At 47.9% G+C, this 19624-nt stretch overlaps 1 protein-coding gene across 6 annotated transcripts in view; it reads right to left on the bottom strand.

Moving 5' to 3' along the window:
• The window catches only part of ARHGEF9 (Cdc42 guanine nucleotide exchange factor 9), a 244133-nt gene that overhangs the window by 17365 nt on the left and 207144 nt on the right, over nt 1–19624 (bottom strand). For all 6 annotated transcript variants that reach the window (XM_051969023.1, XM_051969021.1, XM_051969025.1 and 3 more), the window contains 2 exons: nt 18351–18480; nt 8182–8313 (listed from right to left, as the gene is read on the bottom strand). In XM_051969023.1, the coding sequence (XP_051824983.1) occupies nt 8182–8313; nt 18351–18480 (262 nt within the window). The remainder of the gene's footprint in view (nt 1–8181; nt 8314–18350; nt 18481–19624) is intronic.

Raw genomic sequence — 19624 nt, 5'->3', positions numbered from 1 at the left:
GCGAACAACTTGCTATCGTGTGTCGTCTGCCACCTGCTCTCCCTCTGCTTCAATCACACACAGGTTGTCACCGCCCCCCGACTCCTCAGGAAGGCCGAGGGCCCTTAGGGGAGATGGGAAATTGAGGTCAACTTGTAACCGATCAAGGATCATCTCTTAGAATTTCCTCAACAAGGAGCCGTATGATTTCTACTTGAATATCTCTAGGAAGGAAGAACTTACTAGCTCAAGAATCTACTTTTGGAGAGCCCTCCTTATTCAAAAACTTCTAGAGTTAAAACCTTCCTCTGCAAGTTCTCTCTCCGCCCCCTTCCTCCCCCATTGTTTCTACTTCTTTCTCTTCTAAATGAAAGTCCCCTTTGAAATAGCTCTCCTACCTGTCTCCCCACTCTCCTCTGGGATAAATGGCCCTAGTTTCTTCAGCTGCTTCTCCCATCACGTGGTTTCCTTCCCTGCCTCAGCACCCCAGCCTCCCCCCTCTCACTGAGGGCACTCACTTTTCACAGCCAATCCTCACTAAAGTTTGGGCTCTGGAAATCCTGTTCCAAGCCATCTCAACAGGTCTCCTCCGCTGGCCAGCACCGAGCCAGCCAACTTCCGCTCCACTCCAGCTTCCTATGGCTTCCCAGGCAGTTATATATGTCTGAAAGGCTCATTCATTTTGACTCAAGGGGACAGCTTGGTTCCAACCTTCCTATTATACTGACCTGAGCACACTTGTCACTCAGACCTCATCTCCTGCTCTCAATGGTCTTGCCCCCCTGACCTGGGCCAGACCTGAGGGTTGGTGGAGTCCTTCCACTCTCCAGGGAAGGTGGGCTCCTCTGAGCTGTCTGGGAGGGCCAGCCCCTGGCACAGCTGAGCCAACCCCTCAGCCTCAGGGGCTGATGAAATGCTCTGGGAAAAACCGTTCTGGTCTTTTAGTCACCACCACGGCCGTGGCCGTGTTCCTCTCCGAGAGTACAGCTATAAAAAAGCACGCGGGCGGGAGGGAGACGGTTCGGCCCCCAAGACACCCAGCCTGCAGAATGGGATATGTCGGTTCTCCGAGACGGAGGCATAAACAGACATTGGAAGAGCTAGGGTCACTTGGATCCCCAATAGAACAGCACATTCCAGTTCGCAACAGGCCTGGCAAGGGAAGGGGTAGAGGGTGGATGGGAAGGAAGACATAGAGCCCACCAGGAGCTGGACCTGGTTTGGAATCCTGATTCCTGTATGTGTGCTTATTAATAAAAGCAGCTGACTTCTCTCAAATTTAGCAACAAGCCCACGGTCTCTAGAGGTAGGTAGAGCAAATGATGTTTCTTTCACTGAGATCCAGAGAGGCCACAGGATTTGATGAAGGCCACACAGCAGCAAATTTGGGGCTCCAACCAAAAGCCTCTTTCCACTAAGCTCTATGCAAGCTAATTGATCTGTTCTAGGATGAAGGATCCAATCAGCATTCTTATAATCATCTGAGCTGTGTGTGTGTGTGTGTGTGTGTGTGTGTGCGCGCGCGCGCGCACTCATGCGTGCCGTGTGTGTGTGAATGGGGAGACGGGGACAAAGGCTCCTGTCAGACTAATCCAATCTCCTTCCACGGCAGAGACACAGCTGGGAGAGATAAGAAGAAAGAGATGGATGTTCAATAACCCAACTCCATAAAAGCTTTGCCTCCTGTCCCACACGATATACTCTGAATTGGGCTAGGAAAACACTGTCTAGACAACACGATTGGGGAGTGGGGGGAGGGAGGGAGAGGCACCAAGTAACTGACTGCAAGGTTCTTTCCAGAAGGCAGTTAGCAAAGTTCCTCGTAGCACCTGGTTCTGCTTTTAGCTCAGCCCCCTCTAGAACATCCTTGCTGAGCTCCAACTTGTTGCCTCCTGGTTGTCCGCGTTTGGGTACTACAGTTTGCTCAACTGGAAATCATCCCCCCAGATCCCCCACCCAACTTATTCACCCAGTAAATGGTGTTTCGATACAGAGAAATCATTTCTATCACAAGCACCTTTCTGATGTTAAAAACGGCTAAGATGAAAATGGCCAACAAAGCCAGTTCCCACAAATCTTAAGAGGCAAGATTGAAACCAAACTTGTTTGGTCCCACTTCCTTGCAGTCTTTTAGGACACGGTGGCTCCGATTTCCCCATTCGTAACAGGGATGAGAGATTCCTGAAGACCTTTTCCCCAGATATCAAAATATCATTAGTGGAAATTTTGGCCTAGAACAAAATTGGTGTTTTCTGGCCCCCAAACCTTTGTTCACACTCATCATTCTGTCTGCAACACTTTCCCTCTTTTAAACCTGACCAGCACTTGGGTCCCAATTCAACTTGTAAGGCCTCTGGGAAACTTTAGGCATGCTAGCCCATGGGATAGCTTTCCTCCACTGAGCTCCTACAGAGCTCTGAGCCTCTCCGGGATCACCAGTCCTTAGGACAGTGCCTGCACACAGTAGGAGTTACTAAATGCTTACTCATTGACTTGACCTGTTCTCTGTGTAAATATGTCCTCTCTCCCCATCTGGCCTAAGAACAGATTCTGATTCATGTACTCGGGCACCTCCCCCAGTGGGCCCCAAATCTAGCAGGAGTCAAGGAAGAACACATCAAGCTTGGACTCTGAAAACGTCAGGTTCCTGAGGTTCCGGGCTATGCCATTTTGGCTGAGCCCTTTCCTGTCCCTTCTTCTTGTTTTTAATCTGGAAAATGGGCTAGTGAAGGATATAGTGTGCTTAACCCTCTAGATATAGTCCTTGGCACATAATGGATTTCATTTGTTCACATGTCAGCTACATTCTTCTTTAAAAAAAAAAAAAAAAGACTATTTGCTGAGGTAGATCTGTGGTATCATTCACGTAAGGAATTCTCAGTGAGGAAACTCCCTCTGTCGGTGTGGTCCAGGATGAGGTTAAGAGTCTTAGAGAGTTATTCGTCATGTGTTGTAATGTCCCGGTTAGTTTTCTGGAGGGCCTTCGACCAGCTTTGGTCTCAACAGAATAATCAACAAGACAATAGTCGGGGATAAAGTCCAAAGTCTCTGCTGTCTCCTTCAGTCTCTCAGTCTGAACCAGTCTCTCCCCAGGTGCAGGAGGCAAGAGACCCACCAGGAGCCTGATCAAAGATGGAATCTGTGGCTGACTTTGCCCTCAGTTTAAATACTCCTGGGTGTCAATCTTGTAGAACTACACTAAGTACATGGAAACTAGAGAATCATTATCTTAATCCTACTGAGTTAACGCCTTGTTTAGGATTAAACCAATCCTACTGAACGAGAGAACTGTTAATCACCAGGCTAAACTAGATTGTCTTATCAATTCCTCGGAGGTGACACCTTGTAGGATTAAATTAATCATACTGAACCTTAAGTATATTTCTCCAGAGTTCCTGCCCTTTACAATGTGTTATTATTATTATTATGATTAAACTACTGAAAATGAGGCATCCTAGTTACATCGAATCTCCATTAGACTAAGTTCCTGAGGGTAGAGATTGCCTTATTTTTGTCTCTGGAGTCCTTACCAAGGTGCTTGCCATACAGTAGATGCTTAATAGACTAAGGTTTTTTTTTTTTTTTTGGGGGGGGGGGGGGGGGAGGGGAAAGGGGGGGGGATGATAAGCATAGACATACTTTTCAGGACAAAGAACAGGTAGGCCATCCCATTGACTCCACCTTAGCATTAGTAAAGGCCACATCTGCCTGTCTAGCCTAATCGCCCATTCGTCCTCATGACACTCCTGCTCCAGTCTAGCTGGCCTCCTCTCCTCTGCTGCCTGTTGACCTTTACTCTGGCTACCCCGATCCCCCATCCTCATGCTCATAATGGACTCCCACTGCCTTCCACTCAGTTCTGGCTCAGGTGCCACTCGTCTCATGACGCCTTCCCCGAATTCTGCTTCCCTATCCCAAAGTGAAATCGCGCCCTTGTTTCTCAAATGTCTCGTCCCATTTGGCCTGAGACCCTCTAAGTGTACTTTTTGCTTACTCTATGCTTAAGCATATATCTATTTAAATATACGTCCTAGTTTCTTATTAAACTGTAAGTTCCTTGAAGGTAGGAACTGGGCCTTATTTCCTCTCTCTACCCTCAAGAATATGATGGGTGTGGAGTAAACAGGGGTTGAAAAATGGAGTGAAACTATCAAGGACCAATTACCAACAAGCAGCTTGACCACCAGTCAAACAGCTACGGCATAGTCCTGAAGGGAGGAGCCCACTAGAGCAGGGGAGAGATTGCCACCAGCATCCTGTGGCCAACCGGGCACAGCCATGGAGGGCCAGTCAGCCCTAGAGATTGGCTTCTGCCAAGTACCATGAGCCATACAAGGGTCACTACTGTGACGAGGTTGGCCTGAATGGCTGGTAAGGGAGCCAGGCCCAGCTCGGGCCTCCCAGCACCCCATGTCTAATCCGCACGCAAGAGAGATCTGCTGATCTGATCTAGGCCAGGGCTCAGCCACTTCTTCCGCCCTGAGGGCCTCCAGCGGGATTGAGCAGTACCACTGGTAGACCAAGGGCATGGGCCATGGGAAGAAAAAGAAGGTGAGTTGGAGAAGAGGAAGAGATATGTTGGGGGGAAGGGGAAGGCTATCAAGGGAATCTCCAAACCCAAGATCCCCGAGTTCTAATCTAGGTTTTATTGGGAACTAGCTGTGTGGCTTTAGATGAGTGATTTACTCCGTCTTTTGGAATCTCAGTTTCTCCCTCTGCAAAATAAGGTGATTAAACTAGATGACCTTTAAGGTTCCTTCCAGCTTTAACATTCTATGTTCTAAGGTCTTTCAAAACTTAGGCAGACTGCATTCTAAGGCCCCTCCCAGCTCTGACATCCCTTGTACTAAGAAGACTCCCAACTTGGACATCTCTTGTTTGAAGTCCCCTCCCAGCCCTGACATTCCCTGTTCCAAGGCTGATTTCACTTCTAACAGTCTCTGTTCTAAAGTTCCTCCTAATTCTGATAGTCTATGCTCTAAGCTCCCTCCAGGTCTGGAATTCTCTCTTCCTTAGAACAGAGGCCTTTCTAGCTCTGACATCTTATATTCTAAAGACCTTCACAGCTCTTATATTCTGTGTTCTAGGTTCCACGGGCCCTAGCAAGGAGATTGTAATCATTTGAGTCTGTGTCCCCTTCACTTCCTCCATCCATTTCCTTTGAAGAAGCAGTTAGTCCTCCTGTCCAGTTCTCCTTTCCCCATGTCTTCTACTTCTATTCCAAATAGGGGAGATAGGTTGAATCGTCAAAGACTCAGGAAACTTGAAGTGAAAGTCTTTTGGACTTCTGGCTTCAACTGATAGATCACCTGAAAGATAAGGCAAAGGGGCCAAAAGCCCAGCTCACGGATGCCCGATCGCCTCTTGCCACTTTGGACAGATGTACCTTAGTCCTTGATTACTGAGCAGAAAGGGGCCTATTGTAGGCCTCAAATGAAAGTCCTTTTCCATAATCCCATAAACGTTAATTAGATGTAGCCTTCGTGGGAAGTTGTACCGATTCGTAGGGGAAGCCCCTGGTTGGTGTTTCCCTGAGATGAAAGTCACTAATTCGTTTTGCAGCAAGGAGAGGCTTCCCAGCAGAAGTAGGCTTCACCTCCCTCCCGAGTTCTCCTATGTCTGGTGAGCGATGAATGCTTCCGTTTTCCTTAACATTAGCCAGGGTTTAGCTCATCGGGCAGCTACGACGCTAGGTTTCTTTAGCTCCATCTCACGTGGCTCCATTCTGGCTTCCAGCTGATCTGTGTGCTATGGGCCCAGACTATCTGATGACAAGCCTTTGGTCTTGGCCCTTCCACCACTGTCTCAGAAGGTCGCATCCGCACAGAATTAGAAATGGACGCGGTCTGAAAGGTGATCTAGTCCGATAGCTCCATTTTACAAAATGGATATTAAGAGCAGGGGAAGGAAGTGACTATCTTCACGATCCATGTTGAAATGTGTTGAAGTTAGAGATGGTAGCGCGGACTCAGAAAGCAAAAGCAAACCGAAGGAGAGAAGCAAGGTCCATTGGCCATTCTTCCTGGTTTGTTTCTAGGTGTCCACACGCTTTGGTGGTGAGAGAGGAAGAAGACCTGTGAAGGAGGTTGTTCTGCTGCTCTTGCTGCAGGTGGGCAGGTCTTCTCTCTAGCCTGATGGGCTAACTGGAGCTTGGTGGGGTGCTGGGAGCAGAGCTAGGCAGAAGGTGAGCTGGTGACCATCTCAGTTACAGATCCACAGCCCTTCTCCTACGCAGGCTCAACTCCAGACTGAGTCAAGAGTCAGCCCATCAAGAGATTTAGGTTGAACCGCTGAAGAGTGACACTTGCAGAAGCAGGAAGTGATATGTGATGACCATATCGATGTATAGGAGAGAATGGTGGCCAAAACTGAATGCTGCACAATGGTGATGATGAAGCTGGGTGCTGACAAGAGCAAGACCAGACCACTTTTCATTGCCAAGGTAGGACACGCCGTTGAGCTTATTTGGTGCCTTCATTGGACTGCACTCCTCTTTCTCTTTTTCTTTGGAATCCTTTGCTTCGAGGTTTGGATTGGGTAAGGAAGTGGGGGGGGACAGACTCCCAAATGAAGGTGATGTAAAAACAAGAGATCAGTATGTCTTTGTTAAGAGTCAACTCATTTGCTTAGGACATATCCTTTAAATGCTGATGCTGTTTGAAAAGGACACATACACCTTCAGCCACCGCATACATTGTACATGTGCAGATACATGTGCACATGCACACACACACACACCCCAGAGAGCTTATAAAACAGATATGGGATTTATGGCCTCAGCTGGAAAAAATGATATTATCAGAATGATAGTTTTATGACACAGTGATTTTCTAGTCAAGCATTTCACGTAGCATCTCGGGGAGTGGAGAGAAAGACTAGATGGGACGGAGGCAAAAAATGAGTGGAGGAGGGAGCTTTCAGAGTGAGCCCTCCAAACCGGTGACTGCCTAGGACTTTTCTAGCCCTCCACCGTGATTTTTTTCTCCTGCAAGCCTGAGAAGAGGGCTTAGAATAAAATTTCTGATCCAGAAATGAGTACCCACCACGAACAGAGGCAAAGAAATGTGCCCCAGAATTTGGAAGAGATTCTCAATAGGAGACATTTGTTCCAAAGCAGGGGCACTCTGTACGGTCTCCCAAAGGAAGCGGTCACTCACCTGTGGCTTGAGGTTCCTGAGATAAGTCCTGTTTGACAGGAAGGCATTTACCTGCCAGGGCCTCCTCCTGTGCCTCAGGTTCCTCCTCAGTAACATGAGGACCTCGCCAACTTCTAGATATCAGAGTCTCTATGTGATCTTGGACAAGTCCCTTCCTCTTCCTGGCCCTCTATTTTCTCCTCTGTTGCCCGAGGGGGTAGAATTGCTGGCCTCGGAGATTTCCCTCCAGCTCTGGATTGGGGAGCTACTCTGTATCTCCTTCCTTTCTTCTCACTTGTCCAAACTTACCTCACCAATCATTTGAATGAGGTCTTTCCCAGAGGAAGATAAGGCCACTATCTACATGAAGGACTTTCAGAGACACTAGGAAGAGCCCCCACACCTCACAAATTCCTTCCCCCACTCATTTAGTGATGTCCAAACCCTTCTATCAGGGGCCACGGCTGAGGAAAATGCTAACGGGGACAAAGGAAACAGCTCGATGCTCGTGGGATAAGTAGGCCTGAAAGGGCTTGAGAGATGATCAACTCTAATCCTTTGATTTTAACTCACAAGACTAAGGCTAATCACAAGATTTAAGCTAAATCCCAAGGAGGAAAGGGACAAGGAATCGCAGGGTTTAGAAGTGGAAGGGACTTTATGGACATCAGCTTCATCCAGATGAGGAAAAGGAGGCCCTGAATGGGGTCACGTTGGATGAGGAAGGAGATCGTAGAGAAAACAAAGACTTCTGGGTAGGAAAAGGAGGTACTACACAGTGAGGAGAAAGAGGAGCCTGGGGTATCCGAGACAAGGCTTCTCCAACCTAGCCCTGACCCCTGACCTTCCCCTTTGCCAATTCTGCAGTTCCTGCCCCTGGGCTGTGAACCGAGACGGGTGTAAAGATTCATGATGAGCTGCAGCAAAGGATGCTGAGGCTTGGGTACTCCCTCTCCCTCCCCCTCCTTTATCCCCCCATCCCCCCACCCCCCACAATGCCCAGCCCTCTCACCGAGCTCTGTGCCGCCAGGGAGGCAGGAGAAGGAGCTTCCCGGAGCTGGGTTACCTTTTTACAGAGGACCAGCTGGTGGTCAAAGAGGAAGAAGACCCTCTGCTGGTTGCGCCCGTACGGCTGGTATATCCAGGACATCTCCCCAGTGTAGATCAGCTCTGAGCTCCGGTCCAGGATGTCCTCCCCCTGAGAGAGACAAAATCGGGTCAGACGGTGCCCGAGCTCTTTGAGCTTCCTTCCTCAGCCAGGAGGATCGGCGCTACGGTCCCGAGATGCAGAGGGTAGAAGGGAACCAGCAAACCTGCTGCCCGTGCCACCAGATGTGGGAAAAAGGAGCCCCCTCATTTTATAAAGGAGGAAATGGCACAGGGAGGGGAAGATGACCCAGGGGATGTCCGGGGTCACATTGCTAGTGAGTAGAAGAATGGAACTACGACTCCGTTCTCTTTCCAGTGCGGGGCTTTGGCTGCTTCCAGAAGAAAGGAAGGTGGCCTAGGGAGTGGAAAGGGGGTGAGGTTAGCTCAGAGAAGACCCCTTTTGCAGACAGGCTCAAGCATGGCGGCTTCACTGGGTTACTTAGAAATGAGACTGGGAGCGCTTTCCTCTATCCAGGGAAGAGATTTCTGGAGGGAGGAGTCAGGAAATGTCCATGTCTCTTATACTGGGCCAAAGGCCTGGAGTTACTGGAGCTCGAATTGAGGAGATGGGTGGGGGGGTGGGGGAGAGAGAGCTGACAAAGAGCTGGAAGCCATGAGTACTGCACGGCCCCACCCACCCCCCAGGCCCTAGGAACCTTTCCCTCTTCTGGGGTGGGGCAGGGGGAGAGAGAAGCAACTTGGCTCAAGAGAAACTGAGTGATGGAACTAGGATAGGCTCAGCCTAGGCCAGTGTTCTCACCAGGCTCTGACCGGACCGGACCATTTTCTTGCCTTTGAAACCTGTCCATCTGAGCAGATGGTGAAGGCTTTCTCCTTTCCAGATGAGTAAAGGGGAGCAGGAAAAGGGAGAATCTCCTCAGCCTCTTATCATTAGTGATCCCCTCCCTTGCTTGATTAAAATCTGCTTATGAACACGAGAGAGGTTGCAACTGACTGTCTCCCTGGTCCAGCACCCACAGGGAGCACTACACAGCTGTCCCGTCCCTCGGCTAAGAAGCAGGTGCAAGGCCAAACTGGCCAGGCTGCAAGCCCCATGCCAAGAAAGGCTCAAGCCTTCAAGTTTGAGTAAGAGAACCTTGGTGGAGCCAAGAGCAAGTAGAATCCTATGTGTAGTCACTGAATATGGGAACTGGGAGGGGCCTCAGAACAGGGAGTGTCAGAGGTGGGGGTGGGTGGGAAAGGGGCCTGGGAACAGGGGATGTTAGAGGTGGGAGGGGCTTCACAGCAGAGAATGGGGCCCTGAAGACTATCGTGCATCACTCTGTTAACTGAAGCCCAGAAAGAGGATGAGCCTTATCTTTGTTCACACAGTACGGAACCAGGGTTAGAAGCCAGAGCTACTGGAAACCAAGTCCCATGCTCTTTCTCCCACATCTCACTGCTGCCCCTCCCTCTCCTAGTGACTCCAAGGCCGGGGAACTCACTGGAAACGCAGAAGCCAAGTGGGCATTCTGTTCTGGAGCTCAGAGCTCTAAGCTGAGCCCGAATACCTGGAACTCAGCTAATATTTCCTCTTCATCAACTGAATCCAAAGTGGCGAAGGCCTCGAGGCAAGGAGGGAGAGGATGAGAAGCTAGTTTGGAGGGCCTGGTGGCGAGGGGGAAGGAAGCGGGTATGGCAGTCAGCAAGAAGGACCTCTGATGTCAGCAATGCAGGTGGAAAAGATGCATCACCGTTAGAGAATGTGTGGACAGTTATAAGGCAATCCTGGGCATAATCCTAAAGTAAAAAATCCAGGTCCTATAAGGAGTATTTGCAGAGCTGACATTCAAACCCAGATCCTCTGCTTCCAAATGCAACACCCCCCTCTACCCCCCCCCCCCGCTAGTGTACCTCTAACAATGCAATCTAGAGCTCTATTCGGTATTTGAGGCCTGTATAGTGAAGGAAAGGTGAGAGAGCTGTCAGAGCTTCTCCATAAGCCTCCATGGCTGTGCTAGGTCCAGAGGGTGGAGCCGGATGGCAAAGCAGAAAAGATGCCCCTGGAGACCTTACAGAACTGTCAAATGTCATCTGACATTTCTTCGGTCAACACGTTTGCCCAGAATCTCTGGCTTCAATGCCCTGTGTACTAATCTCCTTCCTTCCAGCTCTGCTAGTCTCTGACTGAATTCTAGCTTCTTCCCCACACCGTCTGATGTCATCAGGGAAGGAAAATGAGAAATCAATGCAGTCCCAGCTGATCTCGGGGTCCCAGGAGACCGCCTCATCAGGCGACCAAAGCTCTCAAATCAGTGCTCAAGACATCTCCACCATGCCTGGCTTTTTGTTTACTCGAACCTTTATCCTAGAGATAATCATTCAATGGCAAACTGGAATAGGCCCAGGGGCTTTGCACAATCAAGCCGGAGGAGAAGGGAGCCAGGGAAAGAAACTACAGTCACACAAAATCTAGCCCTGAAAATCTGCTGGAAACTTGGGCTCCTGGCAGAAATGTTCAGAAGGAAGGAAGTCAAAAAGCAGCTGTCTGGGCCGTGTTCCCTCTTTCTTTCTTTCAAATGGATTTAATGAGTATGAACAGCGGCAAAGAGACAGCTCCACGAAATAATCCCAACAGCAGGGAAATTAAAGATGGAAATTTCCCAGAAGTCTGCAGGCCTACGGAACAGGCTCTTCCCATGGCTTCCCCCACCCCCATCTCCATCAGGAACTGGCCATCGATCGCTACTTAGCAGAACAATTGATGATTTCCTTTTCTTGTTCATACGGGGGCTCTGCCTGCCTAGAGGGAGAGGGATTGCTCAGCAATGGAAGGAATGGAGCCCAAGAAGTTTTCAGCTGAAAGTAAGTGGGCTGAAGAAAGGGAGAAGTGGGGAGAGGAGAGGTATCGATTCCAGCCCAGTCACTTAGGAATTGGGAACCTGGGCAAGTTACCCAACCTTCCCAGGTCAGTTGCCAGGAGCTCGGGACACATGGCCTTGGAGGGCTCTTCTACCTCTAGAGCTAGCTCCAAAGAGGGTTGCTCAGTTTCCTCCTGTGTCAAAGGAGGGGGTTGGACTCGATGGCCTCCGAGCAGCTCGGAGACGATGGACTTTCTCCGGCTAGATTGGAAGGAGATAGGCCTCCTAAGCGGAAGGGAAAGGTTGGCTTCTTGCTCTCTCCCGCCCCCTTCCTCCCAGCAAGACAGACTAAGCTCTAAAGGCTTTGATCTTTTTCATTTGGTAAATGAAGTTGAAACGATCATGAGGATGCTTCTAACAACCAGAAACATGTGAGAGTCACTGGGAGGCAGACAGGAAGACAGGGTTTCCTCTGCTGATACTCCAGGGCTGGCATCCGGCAGGCCTCTCTCTGCTTGCCCAACAGTGAAATCAGGAAATCCCAGTGCAAATGGAAGCCCCAAGGCTGTGGAGCAGAGCTTCTGGCCCCACCTGGACACTTGGGGGTGTGGTACACTGAGGTGCCGCCCACCCCTCACTCCCTCCGGCAAGTAAGGCAGGAGTTTGGGGACTCCCAGATGCTCGCTACCTAGTGGCATGGGATGTCAGAGGGGCTGCTATAGCTGTGTGACGACTCAACTTTTGGCTTCCTTCTCTGGAAAATGAGGCGGTTGGGACTCGGGGTCCTCCCTGCTCTGATATTGTCTGACCTCTGTTCTAAGGTCCTCTCACCTCTAATCTTCTCTTCTCAGGCTCCTCCCAGCTCTGACCTTATGTGTTCCCAGGCTCTTTGCAATACTGGCATCCTGTGTTCTGTACTTATGTCCCAGTGTCTGACCTGGGTTCTGAGGGGCCCTTCTATCTCTGACATGCTCTGGTTCTCAGTAAGTATGACAATCTCTAACACATCCTCAGAATCCCCCCCCCCCCTTTTTGGGAGAAGACAAAGAAGAGATTTACACCATTCGATTCCAGGAGGTGCTAACTGGGGGGTTCACTCACAGGCCTGAAACTTGGCTTTGCCTATGGCCTAAGCACACAGATAAAGAGAAGAGCCCTAGCATTCAGGAGAGGTCAGAGTTTAAATTCTGTCTCTGATGCCTGTAAACTGTGCCTTGGTTTACTAAATGGGGACACGAATCTCTTTGGTATTTCACAGGAGCAAATGAGAGAAGGTATGGAATGAGCTTTAAGAATCTGAATGTAATACAGAAATGTTAGTCATTATTATAGTCTTTCATAAAACTAGAGAATAGACCAGATCATCTCTGAGGTCCCTTCCACCTTGAACTCTTTGATCTTATGAACCCTCTTTGGGCCTCAGTTTCCTCCTCTGTAAAATTTAGAGGTTGGACTATTTGGCTTCCGAAGGCCCTTCTAGGTCTTTGAGCCAGTGAGCTGCTGTTACCAGAAAGGCTGGAGGCAGTTACTTGTGTTTTCATAGCCCAAGAAGGTAGAGATAGAAACACCCTGGGGTGGTCCCCATGTTCATCCACAATGACCCAACTAAGCTTCTCCTATTTTCTCCTTTGCAAAATTAAGGAGTTCTATGTTCTAAGGTATCTATGAGCACTGACGTTCCAAGTCCTATAGCGCTTGCTTGTTCAGACATTTTCCATTCTATGGTTTCTCTCCTAACTCCCAGTCTATGATCTGAGGTCTCTCATCTCTGACTTTCTGTGTTCTAAAGTCCTTTGGAGCTCTGGCATTCTGAGTTCTAAGATGACTTCTAGTTCTTATGTTGTCTGTTCTAAGGTTCCTACTAGTGATGAGATTCTAAATTTGAAGGTTCTTCCCAGCTCGGATTTCGGTATTCTGAGAATCCTTCTAGTCCCGACGTTCTATGTGCCTCCCTGCTTTGACATTTTACATTCAACACTCCTTCCCATTTCAGTCAGTCCATGGTCTGAGATGCCTTCTAGCACTGATGTTCTCCGTCCCGGGGTTTGTTTTGTTTTTTAGTTGCCAATTTTTATTTTTATTAATTTTTCAAGCAACGCCAACCATGTTATTTTCATCATCACAGATCCAAAACTCCATAGATGCCAGTAAGGATTCCAAAAAACACTGGCTGACTTAGAACGCTGAAACAAATCTAGTAAATTGAACTAATAATGAGGACACGTGAATAGTCCAAGCTAGCTTAAATGAGTTGTCAAAATACAATAAGATCCCTCCTAATTTTGACATTCCTCGTTCTAGCTTCCTCCCTACTTTGGACATTCTACATCCGATACGCTCTCCCAGTTCAGTCAGTCCACGGTCTAAGATACCTTCTAGCACTAGCATCGTTTGTTCTAAGGCCCTTTCCGTCTCTGATATGCCAGGATTTCAAGGCTCCTTCCTGCTCTGATGCCCTCTATTCTCTGTTCTAAGTTCCGTTCCAAGGCGAACATTCTGTTGCTTCTTTGATTCCATGGTAGCATGACCACCCCCTCCCTGGGAGGGAGGGCCAGTTTCTCCCATCTGGTTAATGTTATTCTATGGCCTGTCATATTGGACGGCTCTGGTCCGTGAGATGAATTCGTAATGCCATCACTCCCGGTTCTCTCCGTGGTTACCAGAACAAAACACTAAATAATGCAGCACAGCATGTATCTGAGAGGTAGCTGCTTTGGATGGACTTGTCACCGCAAGTCTTGGTTTCTAACACAAACCGTGACAGCACGTTCCACAAATGATCTTCCCAGTCTGGCCCCTCAGCACTCCTAATCCATTCATTCAGAGAAACCAGCATCCTCACTTTTGCCAGAATTTGGCTCTTGAACCTTTTATGTCTGTAAGTCATACCCTATCCTGGAATACTGGTCTTCCTTCTTTCTCTATCATCCTTCAAGGACTTCTAAGCATAGAATCACAGAACTGGAAAACTGGAAAGGACCTCAGCAGCTTTCTAATCCAACCCATACCCACTCAGACTCGGAAAGAATTCCCACTCTTACAGACCTCACAAGCAGCCCATCCGGCCTCTTCTTAAGAGATTTCCAAGCAGAAGGAAAACATAAGTTCTGAAGGTGGCCCGCCATCCATCATTTTGGGACAACTTTGTTAAGAAGTTAACTTGACTTGAGGTCCTTCAATCAGCTGGCACTGGTATGGCCTAAAGACCCTTCTTCTTGGTTTTCTCTAGCTTAGCCATGCCCTTAAGCTGTGGCCCCCAGAACTAAAAACCGCTGTGGTGTGAGCGGGGAAGCAGGCAATGGGAGCATCACCTCTTCACTCCCGAAGCAAAAGCTTTCACGTTAGCGTTCCTGGCTGCTCTGTCACCCCGAGTTTACAATACTCAATGGCCCTGATCTTCAGGCAAACAGAAGCCTTCCTTGATTTCTTCCTCCTTGCAGGGAACACAGTAATTCAAAAAGCTTAGTCTGCTCTCATTGTTTCTATCTAGTACTTAGAACGGAAAGCATTTCAAATCCAGCTGACAAACATTTGTGAAAATGTCTACTGGGTTCACAACACTGGGCCAGACATAGAAGAAGATACAAAGTGGAGGTACTTTGTGGTTCTCCCTGATGGAACTCATAGGGAGACAGAATAAAAGGCTAGATAACTGGAACGTCCCATACTGCAGTACAGGGGCTGTAAAGAGGTACCCAACACTCTCCGAGGAAGGGGCGGAGAGAGGTTGCTACTGACGAGAGTTGTGATTATGGAAGACTTCCTATAGAAAATGGCTTTGAACTGGATTTTAACAGGGGCAGGGATTTAAGTGAGCAAAGGACAAGAGGATATGCTATAGACCAAAGAGGGAGAGGGAGAAGATTCTAGGCACAGCAACAGGAAAAATATTGAGTCTGTCTGGGAAATAGTAACGAATCTCGTTGGACTGGAATGTAAGTGGAGGAAAGGGATATGAGTTAATGCTGGAAAGGGAAGGTGGTATCAGAGATATATGGAGGGCCTTGAAGGTCAAGCAGAGGAGATTGAATTTTACTTGGGATGGCAAGAGAGCCACTGACATTTCTCAGCAGGAGGACACAAGCCCGGATATCACACAAAAACAAGATGAGGTGGGCAGTGTGAGAAGGAGTTAGAAGGAGAGGGTAAAGGCAGAAAGTGAGTAAATCCTTCCTCTGTGGGCCACCTAGATCCCTTCATTGTCTTCACCATTTCTCATGGCTCCTCTCTTACGTGTGGGAGGAAGAGACTGCAGGAGTATTGGGGGGGGGGAGGGGGGGGGGAAGAAGAAAGAGGACTGGAAGCCCTAGAGTTTGTATGAGGCCTTAGGATAAAAGGTCTGAGGTGACAGACTCTCAGCCAATTAGAGCCAGTGTCACTGGGATATGTTTAAAAAAAAACAAAAAAAACCACGATCAAACATAACTTTTATTAAACTTATGGCTACCTAAGTCAATATGGTGGGCAGTTTCTATCTGAACTGTTCACCACTAGTTTAGAATATACTTTATGCCGCAGAGGGAAAAAATCCAATGCCCATCACGTGGCCTAACTTCCCTAATACGGCAAAGCTAAGCCACAGAACCAGGATCTGAAGCCAGGTCCTCTGGCTTCAAATTCAATACCTTTTCCATTAGACCTCGCTGTGGCCGAGAAAATCAAGAAATGAGAGTCACGGGGCCACTGTCAAATTTTCCCCAGTCCTGTCTATATCGACACATACAAATTGTAAGGGCTTGTGTCATCTTCCTAGCTACTTCATAAACCTAGAGTAACTCCCAAAGATCCCAAAAGGTAGCTAGCAAAACTGGGCCCAACAGCTCAATTTGCACTCAGAACCATAGAATTTAAGAGTAAGGAAGACAATGGGACTTCAGGGGTCGCCTAATCCAAACCACATAGGAAAAGGAACTCCACCATGACCCATTTGATAAGGGGTGGTCTAGCCTCTTCCAGAAGGCTCCCCAAGGAAGGGGAGCCTATCACCTTTGGAGGCTGCTCTGCCCACTTGGGGACAATTCAGATCCTTGTCAAAGCTTCTTCTCTTGACGTTAAGTGCCAGATGCTCTCGATTCTGCTCTCTGGGGCCAACCAGAACAAACTGTATTCCCCTGCACGTTAGAGCCCTGTAGAGAACTTCAAGCCAGCTCTCATGGTTCCCTCAAATTGTCTCTTCTTCAAGCTAAACAAGCCCAATTCCTTCAACCCATCATCATATGACGTAGACCAAAGGTCCTACACTAGCCTTGGTGCCTTCTCTGGTCGCTCCATAGACTATCAATGACATTCCTAAACACTGCTGTTCAGAAGCGGACTCGATGCTTCATAATCTGATGAGAGGGGTCGTTACCTCATTTCTGAAAACTAAGGTTTCTCTTGACGTAGCCCAAGAAATCAACAGCTTCCTTGGCTATTACGCCGTAGACGCAGGTTGAGCTTGAAGTCCACTAAGACCCCCAGATCATTTACAGATCAGATCAGGTCCTAACTCACTCTACCTCCTTCACCCTCTACTTATGATTTTGGAGCTCAAGACTTTCCTTTCCCTTCCTAGTGGATTTCACTGAATTAGCTTCAGGTCAATGCTCTGGCCTGTGAAGATTCTTATGGATCCTGACTTAAATCTGGTGTGTTAGCTCTCCCTCCCAGCTGTGTGTCATCTGCCAATCTGATAAAGCGTACCATCTGTGCCTTGATCTGAATCATTAATAAGAATGTTAAATGGCACAGGACCAAGCACAGATCTCCAGGGCACTTTACCGGAGGCCTGTTGCTCAGCTGCCATCAGTATTAATGGATCGAGACAATGAGTTCTGAGAACAGAATATTGCAATAACGTCTAATCCAGAAGTAGCACACTCACTGCTTTTTTAGCGCAGGGGAACTAGATTCAAACGTCATCGGAAAATACAATCCAACATAGATAATGTCAAGTCATTGTGCAGTCTGCAGGGATCTGTTTCTCTTGGAGTTTGACACGACTGGGCTAGTACACATCTTTTCCACATCTCCCATTCGTCCTCACCCCCAAAAGAAGAAATTACACTTGGATCCCAGATGTAGAGCTGAGAGGAAGTTCAGGGGCATCTAGCCCAATCACCTCATTTTTACAGGGGAGGAAACTGAGAACTAAGAAAAATCTTAAATCTAGAGCTGGAAGGGACTTCAGAAGTCATCTTGTCCAATCTCTTCATTTTACAGAAGGGGAAAACTGAAGCCCTTCAGAGGGGAAGGAACTGGTAATAAGCATCAGAGAAAGGATTTGAACCTGGGTCTTCAGGCTCCAGGATCAGCGTTCTTTCTGAAGTGCGACTGTGGAAACAATTTGATGATAAGGATGACTCTGGATGTAGGGGATCTGGGTGTGATTCTTGGTTCTAATACTACAGAAACGATTTTTAAAAACCCCACCAAAATAAAACTAAAGGATGGCCTTTAAAGAGACTAACGAGACCTGATCTGAAAGAAAAGATAGCAAAATAAAAAATGAATAAGGCAAAATGGCAAAAAAAAAGAATAAAACACTCTGCATAATGATATGCTAATAAAACTTGAGAATTTAAAATTAAATTATCTTCTTGTGTCTCAATTTTCTCATTTGTAAAATGGGGGTGCATCTAGGTCTAGAGATGAAAGTTATGCTTATGAAGTGGCTTGCGAGGACGCCCATCAGTTAGGAAATGACTGAATAAACATAGGAATGGAATGGAATATTCCTGTTCTATAAGAAATGATGAGGAGACCGATTTCCGAAAAACCTAGAAAGATTTACATGAACTGATGCTGAGGGAAGTGAGTAGAATCGAGAGAACATTGTACATGACAACAAGATTGTGCGTTTATTCAACTGTGAGGGACTTGGGTCCTTTGAACAATGAGGTGATTGAAGGCAATTCCAATGGACTTAGAATGGAAAATATTGATGACAGCCAGAAAAAGAACTCCGGAGGAGTCCGAATGCAGATGGAAACAGACTATTTTCATTCTGTTTTTGTTTTTTCTTTCCTTTTCATTCTGATTCTTCTTTCACAACATGACTAATGTGGGAATATTTCTACACGATTATACACGTAGAATGTTTATCAGATTGCTGGCTTTCTTGGGGAGAAAAAGTTGGAACTTTGAATGCTGAAAACTCTTTATGTATAATTGGGAAAAAGATACAATTAAGTGCCCAAAATAAAAAATAAAAGACCCCGTTACTATCTCTCACAAGTTTTCTCACATTGCTTTCTTCTAGGCCTTTTTCTGGGTTCAATCCCAACTACCTCCGGGAAGAGCTTACCTCCCAGTCCAAGACCGAGGCCTGCCATTGGGCAATCTTGTCAATGTTCTCCAGTCGCCGCTTCCTCTCGTTGATCTGCTGGGTCACATTCCTCATGACAGCGAGAGCCGCCGCAACATACCTGTAGTCGCTGTGAAGACATAGGAAGGGGAGGGCAGCGGATATGGGAAAGAGGAAAAACACTGGATTTAATTTGCTGGGAGGGGCCTCGGAACGTAAAACGTACAATATCATAGCTGCACGGAACCTGAGAGCAAAGAAACTGAAAGCTGAAAGAGATCTTAGAACAAAGGACACCAGTGCTGTCTAAAAGGCCCTCAGAACAAAAAATGGTAGAAACTAGGAGGGACTTCACAGACCATCTAGTACGAGTCCCATTATCTTGCAGATGACGAAATTGAGGCCAAGAGAGACTAAGTAAGTAGGAAGAAAGGAGGCTCCCTCCCGACTGCTCACCCCGTTCAGGGGCTTTTGGAGACAAAGGAATATGGGAATAGGGAACGTGGACATTGACTCTCCCCATTTCCCCTGCTGCCGGCCTATCTCCTATAGAAAGTCCCAAGTGTCACTTGGGACACCTGCCCAATAAGACACAGGGGACTGTCTCCTGGCAGTTATCAGCTGCCAACTTCAATGCTAACTGTGGAAATCACAGGCGCTCCGGGCAGGACTTGGGGACTGGGGCGGCAAGAGTAACCTTCATCACTGGGGCCAACGCTCCTGATTGAGGGATGGGGGGCGGGGGAGGCATTAGGGCCACAATCAACGCAGTAACAGTACACGGTGAAGAGAGACCTGGATTTGAAATGAGAAAGCCTGACTCTGCCAACAATGTGCTGGCCTTATACTTACAAATGCATACACTGCCTCCACTGATAGAAAGGAAGTTCCACGAGGGGCAGGCCTCATCTCGCTTCGTCTCTGACTCCCTGGTACAATGTTTTGCACTTGGGAGTCAACGTTTGACTTCAGGCACTGTGTAACCTCTTGGGGACTCAAGTTCCCTTCTCTGTAAAATGAGGGTTAAGCCTCAAGGACCTCTTGAGTTCCCTCCAGAAGGTACACAGGAGTGGGAGTTCAGCTCTAGGCTCTCTTCTCCAGTTCCAATGTCTATGCTCTTATAGACTGGGTCTAGAGCTGAAAGGGCCCTTCAGAACTCCAAGTCCTCCAAGCCCCTTATTTCCCCGATGAGAAAGCTAGAGTCCCAAGAGGTTATGGCATTTACTAGAAGTCACCCAGAGAATATGAAGCCAAATTAGGAGGCAATCCCGGCT

This window comes from Antechinus flavipes, chromosome X (genome assembly GCF_016432865.1).
Source record: "Antechinus flavipes isolate AdamAnt ecotype Samford, QLD, Australia chromosome X, AdamAnt_v2, whole genome shotgun sequence".
Classification (NCBI taxonomy): domain Eukaryota; kingdom Metazoa; phylum Chordata; class Mammalia; order Dasyuromorphia; family Dasyuridae; genus Antechinus; species Antechinus flavipes.
Note: the sequence above shows the minus strand (reverse complement) of the source record. Positions and strands in the feature narration are given on the sequence as shown.